Source organism: Cherax quadricarinatus, chromosome 25 (assembly GCF_038502225.1).
Source record: "Cherax quadricarinatus isolate ZL_2023a chromosome 25, ASM3850222v1, whole genome shotgun sequence".
NCBI lineage: Eukaryota > Metazoa > Arthropoda > Malacostraca > Decapoda > Parastacidae > Cherax > Cherax quadricarinatus.
Genome location: NC_091316.1, coordinates 13,135,870 through 13,152,189, shown reverse-complemented (window position 1 = coordinate 13,152,189; position 16,320 = coordinate 13,135,870). Strand labels below are relative to the sequence as shown.

Below are 16,320 nucleotides of genomic sequence, written 5' to 3'. Positions count from 1 at the left end.
TACGCACCTACTGTAGACTAAGCAGAGTAAAATATATATATATATATATATATATATATATATATATATATATATATATATATATATATATATATATATATATATATATATATATATATATATATATATATATATATATATATATATATATATATATATATATATATATATATATATATATATATATATATATATATATATATATATATATATATATATATATATATATATTAGATCGAAGGTTTCAGAGTGGTAAAATGGCCTGTGATGGGGAGGAATGTAAGAGAAAGTAAACCTTATGATGAGCATAAGTTGTGTGCTGAAACCTTGAAAACAATAACAGAAAGATCATGGGGCAGTAATAATTATAAATGACCGTCAGAACTGGGAATTCGTGTATCTAATATTAGCAAAAGTTACGAACATCTTTACATACACGTCAGCGTACGTTGTAGCCATATTAGGCAGAACTTAAAGAAAAGGCAAAGCAAAAAACTTATAATATGGTTTTAAGGTGAATAAATTATAATTCCTCCGTTCTGATAACCATACAACAACAACAACAACAACAAAAACAACAACAATAATAATAATAATAATTATAATAATAATAATATTTTGATTTACTACAAGTACATATACAAGGTATACAGGCCATAGCTGACATCAATGACATACTGCTGTGTAGAAAGCCGCTTGTTATGCCGAGCACTTCGGGCAAATTAGGTTAGTTCTGTCCCAGGATGCGACCCACACCAGTCGACTAACACCCAGGTACCCATTTTATTGATGGGTGAATATAGGCAACCAGTGTAAAGAAACACGCCCAATGTTTCTACCCTTGCTGGGAATCGAACCCAGACACTAACCGTGTGAAGGAAGAGCTTTTGCCACCATACTGTGACAACCATATTGTGACAACCATACTGAAACAACCGTAATGTGACAACCATACTGTGACAACCATACTGTAACAACCATACTGTGACAACCATAATGTGACAACTATACTGTGACAACCATAATGTGACAACCATACTATGACAACCATACTGTGACAACCATACTGTGACAACCATACTGTAACAACCATACTTTGACAATCATACTGTGACAATCATACTGTGACAACCATACTATGACAACCATACTGTGACAACCATACTTTGACAACCATACTGTAACAACCATACTGTGACAACCATACTGTAACAACCGTAATGTGACAACCATACTGTGACAACCATACTGTGACAACCATACTTTGACAACCATACTGTAACAACCATACTGTGACAATCATACTGTAACAACCATAATGTGACAACCATACTGTGACAACCATACTGTGACAACCATACTGTGATAACCACACTGTAACAACCACACTGTGACAACCATACTGTGACAACCATACTGTAACAACTGTAATGTGACAACCATACTGTGACAATCATACTGTGACAACCATACTGTGACAACCGTAATGTGACAACCATACTGTGACAATCATACTGTGACAACTATACTGTAACAACGGTAATGTGACAACCATACTGTGACAATCATACTGTGACAATCATACTGTGACAACCATACTATGACAACCATACTGTGACAACCATACTGTGACAACCATACTGTAACAACCATACTTTGACAATCATACTGTGACAATCATACTGTGACAACCATACTATGACAACCATACTGTGACAACCATACTTTGACAACCATACTGTAACAACCATACTGTGACAACCATACTGTAACAACCGTAATGTGACAACCATACTGTGACAACCATACTGTGACAACCATACTTTGACAACCATACTGTAACAACCATACTGTGACAATCATACTGTAACAACCATAATGTGACAACCATACTGTGACAACCATACTGTGACAACCATACTGTGATAACCACACTGTAACAACCACACTGTGACAACCATACTGTGACAACCATACTGTAACAACTGTAATGTGACAACCATACTGTGACAATCATACTGTGACAACCATACTGTGACAACCGTAATGTGACAACCATACTGTGACAATCATACTGTGACAACTATACTGTAACAACGGTAATGTGACAACCATACTGTGACAATCATACTGTGACAACCATACTGTGACAACCACACTGTGACAACCACACTGTGACAACCACACTGTGACAACCATACTGTAACAACCATACTGTGACAACCATACTGTAACAACCGTAATGTGACAACCATACTGTGACAACCATACTGTGACAACCATACTGTGACAAGCATACTTTGACAACCATACTGTAACAACCATACTGTGACAATCATACTGTAACAATTGTAATGTGACAATCATACTGTGACAACCATACTGTGACAACCATACTGTGATAACCACACTGTAACAACCACACTGTGACAACCATACTGTGACAACCATACTGTAACAACCGTAATGTGACAACCATACTGTGACAATCATACTGTGACAACCATACTGTGACAACCGTAATGTGACAACCATACTGTGACAATCATACTGTGACAACCATACTGTAACAACCGTAATGTGACAACCATACTGTGACAATCATACTGTGACAACCATACTGTGATAACCACACTGTGACAACCACACTGTGACAATCACACTGTGACAACCACACTGTGACAACCACACTGTGACAACCACACTGTGACAACCACACTGTGACAACCATACTGTAACAACTATAGCATTATTGGAAGAGATGAAGATCTCGTAATTTTGTGACCCCAGTTTTCCATCTCGCAATCCATGAAAAAAACTTGACATAAGAGATATGATAATCTATAAATACACGAATTTTAAAACAGACGAGAGACAACATCAAACAGAACCAGACGACACGATTTTATGCAACTATAAACAATGAAAACAGGACGTCACCAGCATATCTATGTTGCTAGAAGTAAAAATCACTGAAGATGGGACACTGGCACATCCCTGGTCCTGTAACAACAAACACTGGAGATGGGACACTGGCACATCCCTGGTCCTGTAACAACAAACACTGGAGATGGGACACTGGCACATACCTGGTCCTGTAACAACAAACACTGGAGATGGGACACTGGCACATCCCTGGTCCTGTAACAACAAACACTGGAGATGGGACACTGGCACATCCCTGGTCTTGTAACAACAAACACTGGAGATGGGACACTGGCACATCCCTGGTCCTGTAACAACAAACACTGGAGATGGGACACTGGCACATCCCTGGTCCTGTAACAACAAACACTGAAGATGGGACGTCATCAGCACATCTCTGCTCTTGTAACAACAAACACTGAAGATGGGACGTCACCAGCACATCTCTGCTCTTGTAACAACAAACACTGGAGATGGGACACTGGCACATCCCTGGTCCTGTAACAACAAACACTGAAGATGGGACGTCATCAGCACATCTCTGCTCTTGTAACAACAAACACTGAAGATGGGACACTGGCACATCCCTGCTCTTGTAACAACAAACACTGAAGATGGGACGTCACCAGCACATCTCTGCTCTTGTAACAACAAACACTGGAGATGGGACACTGGCACATCCCTGGTCCTGTAACAACAAACACTGAAGATGGGATGTCACCAGCACATCTCTGCTCTTGTAACAACAAACACTGGAGATGGGACACTGGCACATCCCTGGTCCTGTAACAACTAACACTGGAGATGGGACGTCACCAGCACATCTCTGCTCTTGTAACAACAAACACTGGAGATGGGACACTGGCACATCCCTGGTCCTGTAACAACAAACACTGAAGATGGGACGTCACCAGCACATCTCTGCTCTTGCAACAACAAACACTGGAGATGGGACACTGGCACATCCCTGGTCCTGTAACAACTAATACTGGAGATGGGACGTCACCAGCACATCTCTGCTCTTGTAACACCAAACACTGGAGATGGGACGTCACCAGTACATCTCTGCTCCTGTAACAACAAACACTGGAGATGGGACGTCACCAGCACATCTCTGCTCTTGTAACACCAAACACTGGAGATGGGACGTCACCAGTACATCTCTGCTCCTGTAACAACAAACACTGGAGATGGGATGTCACCAGTACATCTCTGCTCCTGTAACAACAAACACTGGAGATGGGACGTCACCAGCACATCTCTGCTCCTGTAACAACAAACACTGGAGATGGGACGTCACCAGCACATCTCTGCTCTTGTAACAACAAACACTGGAGATGGGACACTGGCACATCCCTGGTCCTGTAACAACTAACACTGGAGATGGGACGTCACCAGCACATCTCTGCTCTTGTAACAACAAACACTGGATATGGGACACTGTCACATCCCTGGTCCTGTAACAACAAACACTGAAGATGGGACGTCACCAGCACATCTCTGCTCTTGTAACAACAAACACTGGAGATGGGATACTGGCACATCCCTGGTCCTGTAACAACTAACACCTGAGATGGGACGTCACCAGAACATCTCTGCTCTTGTAACACCAAACACTGGAGATGGGACGTCACCAGTACATCTCTGCTCCTGTAACAACAAACACTGGAGATGGGACACTGTCACATCCCTGGTCCTGTAACAACAAACACTGAAGATGGGACGTCATCAGCACATCTCTGCTCTTGTAACAACAAACACTGAAGATGGGACACTGGCACATCCCTGCTCTTGTAACAACAAACACTGAAGATGGGACGTCACCAGCACATCTCTGCTCTTGTAACAACAAACACTGGAGATGGGACACTGGCACATCCCTGGTCCTGTAACAACAAACACTGAAGATGGGATGTCACCAGCACATCTCTGCTCTTGTAACAACAAACACTGGAGATGGGACACTGGCACATCCCTGGTCCTGTAACAACTAACACTGGAGATGGGACGTCACCAGCACATCTCTGCTCTTGTAACAACAAACACTGGAGATGGGACACTGGCACATCCCTGGTCCTGTAACAACAAACACTGAAGATGGGACGTCACCAGCACATCTCTGCTCTTGTAACAACAAACACTGGAGATGGGACACTGGCACATCCCTGGTCCTGTAACAACTAATACTGGAGATGGGACGTCACCAGCACATCTCTGCTCTTGTAACACCAAACACTGGAGATGGGACGTCACCAGTACATCTCTGCTCCTGTAACAACAAACACTGGAGATGGGACGTCACCAGCACATCTCTGCTCTTGTAACACCAAACACTGGAGATGGGACGTCACCAGTACATCTCTGCTCCTGTAACAACAAACACTGGAGATGGGATGTCACCAGTACATCTCTGCTCCTGTAACAACAAACACTGGAGATGGGACGTCACCAGCACATCTCTGCTCCTGTAACAACAAACACTGGAGATGGGACGTCACCAGCACATCTCTGCTCTTGTAACAACAAACACTGGAGATGGGACACTGGCACATCCCTGGTCCTGTAACAACTAACACTGGAGATGGGACGTCACCAGCACATCTCTGCTCTTGTAACAACAAACACTGGATATGGGACACTGTCACATCCCTGGTCCTGTAACAACAAACACTGAAGATGGGACGTCACCAGCACATCTCTGCTCTTGTAACAACAAACACTGGAGATGGGACGTCACCAGCACATCTCTGCTCTTGTAACAACAAACACTGGAGATGGGACACTGGCACATCCCTGGTCCTGTAACAACTAACACTGGAGATGGGACGTCACCAGCACATCTCTGCTCTTGTAACAACAAACACTGGAGATGGGACACTGGCACATCCCTGGTCCTGTAACAACAAACACTGAAGATGGGACGTCACCAGCACATCTCTGCTCTTGTAACAACAAACACTGGAGATGGGACACTGGCACATCCCTGGTCCTGTAACAACTAATACTGGAGATGGGACGTCACCAGCACATCTCTGCTCTTGTAACACCAAACACTGGAGATGGGACGTCACCAGTACATCTCTGCTCCTGTAACAACAAACACTGGAGATGGGACGTCACCAGCACATCTCTGCTCTTGTAACACCAAACACTGGAGATGGGACGTCACCAGTACATCTCTGCTCCTGTAACAACAAACACTGGAGATGGGATGTCACCAGTACATCTCTGCTCCTGTAACAACAAACACTGGAGATGGGACGTCACCAGCACATCTCTGCTCCTGTAACAACAAACACTGGAGATGGGACGTCACCAGCACATCTCTGCTCTTGTAACAACAAACACTGGAGATGGGACACTGGCACATCCCTGGTCCTGTAACAACTAACACTGGAGATGGGACGTCACCAGCACATCTCTGCTCTTGTAACAACAAACACTGGATATGGGACACTGTCACATCCCTGGTCCTGTAACAACAAACACTGAAGATGGGACGTCACCAGCACATCTCTGCTCTTGTAACAACAAACACTGGAGATGGGACGTCACCAGCACATCTCTGCTCTTGTAACACCAAACACTGGAGATGGGACGTCACCAGTACATCTCTGCTCCTGTAACAACAAACACTGGAGATGGGATGTCACCAGCACATCTCTGCTCCTGTAAAAACAAACACTGGAGATGGGACGTCACCAGCACATCTCTGCTCTTGTAGCAACAAACACTGGAGATGGGACGTCACCGGTACATCTCTGCTCCTGTAACAACACTGGAGATGGGACGTCACCAGCACATCTCTGCTCCTGTAACAACAAACACTGGAGATGGGACGTCACCAGCACATCTCTGCTCTTGTAACAACAAACACTGGAGATGGGACGTCACCAGCACATCTCTGCTCTTGTAACTACGATCAAGTAATCACAGTCTCGCCAGGTTCCACAGTCTCAAGGGACAAACATTTCGCCCAATCAACAAGTTTTACCTCACCGAAGCAAAAACTTTTTCCTAATTTGCGATAGACGGGAACGAGACTCACCAAGGCTTAACTTGTCGAAGAAAAACGTAAATTCGAATCAAACATACGAAGCAACAAATCTTTTTTTTTGTGTGTGTTATTGGAAATCTCTTTTTTTTACATTTTTTTTTTGTGCCTGTAGTAAAGGGAAAAGGAAAATGGTGAGATTTATACATGCCACGTTTATGGGAGCCAATTTTCAGTCACTCTCATCCCGATTTCTACCTGAAAAATGAAAATGTCGAGAACTTCCCTTTCATTTCCCGTGAATATTTCCTGGTGGCAGCGGAGTGTGATGGGAAATATTGGTGATGTGACAAGATGAGTGTTGAGCAGCAATATATGGGAGGTCGTCTGAATATTTATTCTTTGTTAAACTTGTAGGTCAAAATATTGTCTTATGTAAATAGTTTCTTACTGTACTTGTCTGGTGGACTGGTGTGGTCCTGTGTGTGTGTGAAGTCACTTTTGTGAGTTTATAGGGATCGATCTACATCTCTTGGGCCCCGAGACAAGGCATAATGTTACATAGTTCCAAAAATCAACAACCTTCCTTCACACAGAAGGGAAAATATCAAAATTTGTTTTATTTATTTTTCTAGAGGGTAGCTCAATCCGCTAGGAACATAAAGCCGCTGAGGAACGGGAGGCATTCAGGTTCGATACAAAGAAAAGATAATTAGTTTTCCATGGATCAAGAGCCCCTTCCAGCATCAAGACACCTCCCTCGAAGGGGTGGCACAAGAGGCGTCAGCGTGAGAAGCCTTGGCGTCAAAAGCGACAGCATCAGGCCATTAACTGCAGCCTCAACCACGTCCATAATCCGTTCCATGACGTAAGGGATAAACTGCCGCAAATTTTAAGCAAAGGAGAACTTTCCATAGCAGCTCAGCCGAAAAAAAGATAGTGAAGGGAGATGAAGGGTGGGTCTTAGGGTTTATCCAGCAGTAACTATGTACCCAGATTTTAGTGGAGTGTTTTGGGTCGCATCCTCTAGAAAGCTAAGTATATCCGAGAGGGTTTCCAGCTATATAAAAAATTTTGAAAAAATTTTCTCTTGTTGAATGTGGGTTATTCTTATAAATTAACTAGCTAGAGTCTAGGCAGAATCGTTCTCTCGAATGGATTTTCCGGGATTTCTTACTCGTTTCTGCAACATTGCAAGCTCCTGATGACGTGTTGATTGCAACACGAAAGGCCTAGAGCTATCATTCTACTCCCACCCGTAGCTGTATATATATATATATATATATATATATATATATATATATATATATATATATATATATATATATATATATATATATACATGTATATATATATATATATATATATATATATATATATATATATACATGTATATATATATATATATATATATATATATATATATATATATATATATATATATATATATATATATATATATATATATATATATATATATATATATATATATATATATATATTAATAAATAAGGTAAGAGGTACTCACTGGCTTCTTGTCAAGTGCCACCCAGGTGAAGTAAAGTCTGTGAACGTCTGCTGGCACTGGCACTCTCCAGTTCATGGCATAATCGTTGACGACGCCCTCACGCACATAGTATAACTCCGCGGTCAACCCTGCAAAACAACAACACTGCGTCATTGCCACGGTAAATGCTTCTTCAGATTCAAGTAAAGGGATAAATAAAGATTAAAGCAAGGGATAATAAAAGGGAGGGAATACCAAAGTGTAAGAGAAAGAGGGGACAAAAAGGAGAAAAACAGTGAGAGGGATAGGACATTTGAGCAAAATTAGCTTTATCAGCATATGATAAGTACATAATGTATACAAAAATTGATGGTGAGTACATGTAAAAATGATATACATTCGCCTGAGCTGGTAGACTCCAGGAAGGTGATGAAAATGACGTCAGAATTTGCTTACTGGGTTCAGTAGTACGGTAACATCAAAGACTTCATTCCTGTAAGACTTGAGTGAGGGGATGAGGAAAGTGAGAAAAAGGGCGAAGGAGAGAAGAATGAAGGGAAAGGAGAAAATAGTACAGAAGAGGGGTGAAGAAGAAAATGGAAGGATGGGAAGAAGTGGGATAAGAGTGAGCAGGAAAGGAGAATGGAAAGGAGGGAGTGAGATAGAAGAGAGCGAATGAGATAAGAGTGGCAAGGACAGAGAGATACAGGAGAGAGTGAATGAGAAAAGAGTGGAAGGGAAGGAGAGGAAAACCTGTAAATTCACCAGTTTGATAATGTTTGGAGGATACAATCAAACTACCAGACTCGTGGTTAAGAATCCCCGCCTCTTAACCACCAGTCGACTAGTACGATTGAACTCGTGTTGAAGGAAACATCAGTCACTGACAAATGGGTATTTCAAGCAACGTTTAGCTCCACAAATGAGCTACTTCAGAGCTGCTTCAGGGGCAGCTCCTGTTCAGAGCCCACGTACGAAGTTTTTCCCCCACCTCGCCTACTGCATTCAGCATATTAAATTCCCTCACACTGAAGAAACGCTTTCTTATAACCCTCTGTACATCCTCGTGATCCCCTGCCTCTTAAGTTACTTCCATAAGAATTTAGGAAAGAAACCATGTCAGTGTTACGTGTGTTTACAGTTCTTGCAGGTTAGAAATTATATTAGTGTCACCATCGGTAGTATTTCTCTTATTCTGAAAGAAAATTGCAAAATAATGAAAATTGTTCTGTCTTTTGATGTTTTTAAATTTGATAGACTTGAATAGTTCTATCACAAAAAATAAAAAAAGAATCTCTAATACATTGTTATTTCTTTTCTCATTGTATTTATGATTTTTTACTACAACACAAGACTTTTGTTTGATATTTCAAGTATTTCATTGTTAGCTCCTGAAACCTAAATACAAGCACAGTGTACTGTGTCCTTAATGGGTCTGTGTTAAGTATATGCCGTTGAGAAAGCTTATAAGAAGATCAAACAGAATTAGAACGTAGGTTAATGTACTGAGAAAAATGGGTTATTGAACCGTTTAAGAGCGAGAATGTCACAGCGAAGAAAAGTCGATCTAAATCAGGAAAGTGTAGTTATAGAACAAAACTTAACATTCGTACCTGACGGAAGAAACACAGAGGGAACAAAAAAGCAACCCAGGGAATTGCAAGAAATCCTAAATAGTTCTTCACATATGCGAAAGTCAAGAACCACCTGTACAACTGGTCCATTACTCGAATATGATTCATACTCTGAAGATGGCAAGGAAATGAGCGAAATCTTAAAGGACTAATATGAATCAATGGGATTTGACTGGTGGATGTAGAAATCTTTTCATTAACCCCGGCCTGCCCTGAAAGCCATATAATCTAACTTATACAGTCATGCCATTGAATTCGAAACAGAAAACGACAACAAAACCTGGGCTGCATATTCATGAAGTTCCTTTTTATAAAGAAATGAAAAAAAATACCACTAGCACGAGCACTCACTATTCTATTGAGAAAATGCTTAGATACAGGTAAAATACCAGAAGACTTTACAAGGGCAGACGAAATTCCTCTTCAAAAAGGAGGCAGCAGACCACTGGGAAAATATTACAAGCCAGTAGCATAAACATCACACTTCAAAGTCTTTGAAAGGGTGATGAGACGCCAAGTTACAATCTTTATGGAAAAGCATGATCTGCAAAGTCCGAGTAAACATGGATTTATATCTGTCACATCTGCTGAACCATTACACGACAGGATTGCGGAGGCTCTGGAAGATAATCAAATGCAGATGTGGTCTACACAGATTTTGTTAAGGCATTTGACGAATGCGACTATGAAAATAAAATCAATTGGAAAAACGGGAAAAGTAGGCAGATGGATATTAAATTTTCTGACAAATAAAGCTCTGTTGCTAATCCAGTACTTTCATTCATAAGACTATACAAAACACAAGAATTGAGGAATACCGTAGTACGCCTTCTGATCCGTGTTCCAGAGGTTTTGTTCACGACCAGGTATGAGCCAAGGATGGGGTGGGTACCTTCTATTTCTTTCAACAAGTGCTCTTCACAGGCAAGTGCTGTACAGAATTTACCTCCACTACACATTTTTATCACACTTCGACTAAGAAGCAGTGTCTAACCTGCCTAGCGACGCGCGTATCTAAGTATTCCCTCCTCCAGCATCCTTTCTCTCGTTCCTGTACATAATGTAAACAGATTCACCTCACTACTGGATGAATTTATTGATACGATCTGAACACTACGCCATCTACGTAACTCACATCTTTGATATCATCCATAACGCGCATGTATACGCCTATATACACTAATGTTTTTCATACACCGTGCGCAGACACGGGGCCAGGGGCCATGAATTGACCCCTGCAACCACAAATAGGTAAGTACATACAAACACACACATTACTACACATATACACACTATGCACACATTATACACGCTATGCACACACTATACACACACTATCACATACTATACGCACTATACAAATCCTACAAACACTATGCACACACACTATTACATACACAATAAACACACACTATGCACATACTATACACATACCATATACACACACACACATTACATGAAGGGTAACATGGTAAAATAAACAGACCTGATAAAGATAGCCACATGAGTGCAAGGCTAGTGAAGAGCTTTTGATCCAAGGAATTGGAGTTAACCGCCCCATCCCTTTCTGGACGTGTTTACACCTTCCCCCATAATAAAAATTTAATCAGAAGTTCTTCAGTACGGAAGATTTTTTTGGGTAATATTGTCATCGTGGAAGAGCGCTAAACCCTTAAAGGAAGTCATACATAGCAGGGTAATGGGACGCAATCGGATCCAGTGGTGCGGAGGAAAGGTCCAATCCCTTGGATCTAGAGCCCTTCACCCACAAGAGGCGATATAGGTGAATACAAAGAGGAAGCACGTCTCTCTCGGCCTCAGCAGACGGAGGATCGAGCCTCCACCACATCTTAAACTGAATGGCCCACATGGGTTTAGAGCTAAATGTGAGTTAAATAAAAATAAAAATTCGCCCACAAGACTGATGGAAAGACAAAAAAAAAAAAGAGTTAAGGCTGGTGGCACTACTGTGGCCACACTGTATCCGTCAGTGTTACCAGATAAGGCGTAAAGGGGGGAGGGGAGCCATGTGTGGTGTGGAGTGGTACCTCAAGTATCTGGCAACACTTGACACACTCCTCGTGTAGATGGGGGATAAAATATACCCTCTAATAAATATTTTTTAATCTATTACATTAACACAGTATTGTTGAAGAGGAAGGCGACAGCCTTGGCATCTCGAACTGTTTTAATGAATACACAGATAACCCTCACATAGGAGAGAGGAGCTTACGACAACGTTTCGGTCCGACTTGGATCATTTACAAACGTCGTCGTAAGCTCATCTCTACTATGTGAGGGTTATCTATGTATTGTTCCAGTCACGAGCGGTATTGTGCCTTTTTTGTTCTTTGTCTCAGTGAGACTGGAACACAATTCTCTAATCAGATTTGCAGGAGTGATTTATATGAGTCTGACTGCTGGCACAGTGGCTTGCATTCTGACCTCTGCACGACCGACACCCCACCTCGAATCCTTGTAAAATGCACAAATTTCAAATCTTTCCTTTAACCTGGAATTTGGAGTAAAACAAAAAATACGCGTGATTAGGGAAGATTGGACTTGCGTAGAAGTCTTCTAGATAAAACTGGACAATTGCCAGATCAACCAGGCTGTGATGGACATGTTGGGCTGCGGGCCACCAACAGCAACAGCCTGGTTGACCAGGCAAGCATTGGACGAGCCTGGCCCATGGCCGGGCTCCGGGAGTAAAAAAAACTCTCGTAACCAATCATAGGTATATAAAACGTATGTTAAAGGTGCCAGAGGGAAAGAAGGAACCAGGTAATGTACCTGTGATATTTCAGCTGGAACTTAATATGGTTTACTGGTATAGGTCACCCCGGCGACCCGGTCCCAGAAGAGGCCTTCTAGTCGATAGACTGATCAATTGTGCTGTTATAGCTTGCGCAACGCATTCCAGTGTAAACATCAGAGCCCGACTGATCAGGGACTAACTTGAAGAACTTAACAAGTTCCCGCTGGAAAGAAGCTTGCTAATATAGATACATTAGTTATCGGTTAATGACTTCAGCGATCATCGCCTCTTCTACCCGGTCTCAAACCAGGCATCATAAACTGACAAAAATATTACAATTAAATGACCAAAAAAAAAAAATACAATCGTAAGATCCATTAAGAAGCACAGGAGAGTAAAATGTATATTGAAAATAAATAGAAGTTTGTAAGATTTGCTGCCCTCTTACGTGTTCATGGGACAGAGAACAGACCAGCCTTCCTTCTGTCCGAGTGTAAAACATTTAACAGAGTTCATTTTCACGCTCTTGACACAGTAGCGCCTCAGTCGATGTTGTTGCCTACCAACCCAGATGTCTGGGAGACCTCGGTTATAACACCGATACTATAACTTCTCTTACCCCACCGCCTCTCCATCCTTCCCTGTCACTCCCTCTCTCCCTACTTTCCGCCTCTCTCTCTCTCTCTCTCTCTCTCTCTCTCTCTCTCTCCTGGTGGTGGATTATGATGACACATCATACGAGAAAACACGACGTTGTTTATGATCTCTGATCACCTCTGGCATCCTCGTGCGATGCCCAAGTGTCGGTGTCATAACGTCTGAGTGTCACTCCAGATGTCCACAAAAGTTGTGTTCACAAAAGTTTGTTTATTTATTTATTTTTTTTTTTTTTTTTGCGTACACTGTTTGGCTTTGAATTTGTTTTCATGAAAGTAAAATGAGCGCGCAGGTTTGCTAATGACTAATGTTTCACTGGAAGTTCCAAGGCCAGTAGTCTGAAAAAAAAGAATGTGGAAGAATTATGTAAATAAAAACAGATTGTGGTAATAAGGATTAACCTGCAAGTGGCGAAACGTCTCCTTCAGTGTCTTGATTGAGCTTATATGTGTTATGTACCTTTGTACACAACACATATAAGCTCAATCATGTTGTTCTGCTCTGTACTAAGTACACTTGTTTATCACTGCAGTTCATCGACAAAACTGTTGTGATACGCTTTATAGATTCACTCATAACTTCCCGAAATGCTCTGCATAATCATGGGCTTTCTGCACACATTCAGTCGTTACCCATTCCTATAAAAACAATGTATCATGTGGAAATACACTCGAACTTGAAATTTTTTTAATAACTGAATCACTGTGACCCATCAACGTCTGGAGAAAGATCAATATTTACACAGAGAACGCTGAAGAGTATTCAACAACTCACCAACGCTGCTACCACGGAGGGCAGACTGGTGAGAATATTAGCAACACTTTCTTACCACCATACTTAACAGGAAACGTAAAATAGATGTGTACATTTGGGTGATGTATACCAGGCGAGGAAGCCAAAATGTGTGTGTAAAAGGGGCGGATTTCCTGCATGTAAATCTTGACTGGGGTGGTTGTAATGTGTGTGATATTACACGAGTTACCGTAATGCTGAAGGTTTAAGTGGCTACTCTGGGGATGCAGTGAGGTTGTGACTGGCTAAGTGGTTACTCTGGGGATGCAGTGAGGTTATGACTAAGTGGCTACTCTAGGGATGCAGTGAGGTTGTGACTGGCTAAGTGGGTACTCTGAAGATGCAGTGAGTTTGTGACGGGCTAAGTGGCTACTCTGAAGATGCAGTGAGGTTGTGACGGGCTAAGTGGCTACTCTGAAGATGCAGTGAGGTTGTGACTGGCTAAGTGGCTACTCTGAAGATGCAGTGAGTTTGTGACGGGCTAAGTGGCTACTCTGAAGATGCAGTGAGGTTGTGACGGGCTAAGTGGCTACTCTGAAGATGCAGTGAGTTTGTGACGGGCTAAGTGGCTACTCTGAAGATGCAGTGAGTTTGTGACGGGCTAAGTGGCTACTCTGAAGATGCAGTGAGTTTGTGACGGGCTAAGTGGCTACTCTGAAGATGCAGTGAGGTTGTGACTGGCTAAGTGGCTACTCTGAAGATGCAGTGAGTTTGTGACGGGCTAAGTGGCTACTCTGAAGATGCAGTGAGGTTGTGACTGGCTAAGTGGCTACTCTGAAGATGCAGTGAGTTTGTGACGGGCTAAGTGGCTACTCTGAAGATGCAGTGAGTTTGTGACGGGCTAAGTGGCTACTCTGAAGATGCAGTGAGGTTGTGACTGGCTAAGTGGCTACTCTGAAGATGCAGTGAGTTTGTGACGGGCTAAGTGGCTACTCTGAAGATGCAGTGAGGTTGTGACTGGCTAAGTGGCTACTCTGAAGATGCAGTGAGGTTGTGACTGGCTAAGTGGCTACTCTGAAGATACAGTGAGGTTGTGACTGGCTAAGTGGCTACTCTGAAGATGCAGTGAGGTTGTGACTGGCTAAGTGGCTACTCTGAAGATGCAGTGAGGTTGTGACTGGCTAAGTGGCTACTCTGAAGATGCAGTGAGGTTGTGACTGGCTAAGTGGCTACTCTGAAGATGCAGTGAGGTTGTGACTGGCTAAGTGGCTACTCTGAAGATACAGTGAGGTTGTGACTGGCTAAGTGGCTACTCTGAAGATGCAGTGAGGTTGTGACTGGCTAAGTGGCTACTCTGAAGATGCAGTGAGGTTGAGACGGGCTAAGTGGCTACTCTGAAGATGCAGTGAGGTTGTGACTGGCTAAGTGGCTACTCTGAAGATGCAGTGAGGTTGTGACGGGCTAAGTGGCTACTCTGAAGATGCAGTGAGGTTGTGACTGGCTAAGTGGCTACTCTGGAGATGCAGTGAGGTTGTGACTGGCTAAGTGGCTACTCTGAAGATGCAGTGAGTTTGTGACGGGCTAAGTGGCTACTCTGAAGATGCAGTGAGTTTGTGACTGGCTAAGTGGCTACTCTGAAGATGCAGTGAGGTTGTGACTGGCTAAGTGGCTACTCTGAAGATGCAGTGAGTTTGTGACGGGCTAAGTGGCTACTCTGAAGATGCAGTGAGTTTGTGACGGGCTAAGTGGCTACTCTGAAGATGCAGTGAGTTTGTGACTGGCTAAGTGGCTACTCTGAAGATGCAGTGAGTTTGTGACTGGCTAAGTGGCTACTCTGAAGATGCAGTGAGGTTGTGACTGGCTAAGTGGCTACTCTGAAGATGCAGTGAGGTTGTGACTGACTAAGTGGCTACTCTGAAGATGCAGTGAGGTTGTGACTGGCTAAGTGGCTACACTGAAGAAATTATATTCAAGATAAAATGCTAAGCTCACAAGGCTCATTCAGAGGCAGGAGAATGGGAAGCAATCAGATTTGATCCGATTATGAGGAGCGCGACCTCAGTCCCTTGGATGAGGAGCCCTTCACTAGTATCATGGAAACCTCTCTTTATCC

At 42.5% G+C, this 16,320-nt stretch overlaps 1 protein-coding gene across 1 annotated transcript in view; it reads right to left on the bottom strand.

The window, feature by feature from the left end:
* LOC128690037 (tyrosine-protein kinase Dnt) overlaps positions 1 to 16,320 on the bottom strand; it is a 561,847-nt gene that overhangs the window by 88,652 nt on the left and 456,875 nt on the right. The window contains exon 2 of the mRNA XM_053778556.2: positions 8,448 to 8,575. Within this exon, the coding sequence (XP_053634531.1) occupies positions 8,448 to 8,575 (128 nt within the window). The remainder of the gene's footprint in view (positions 1 to 8,447; positions 8,576 to 16,320) is intronic.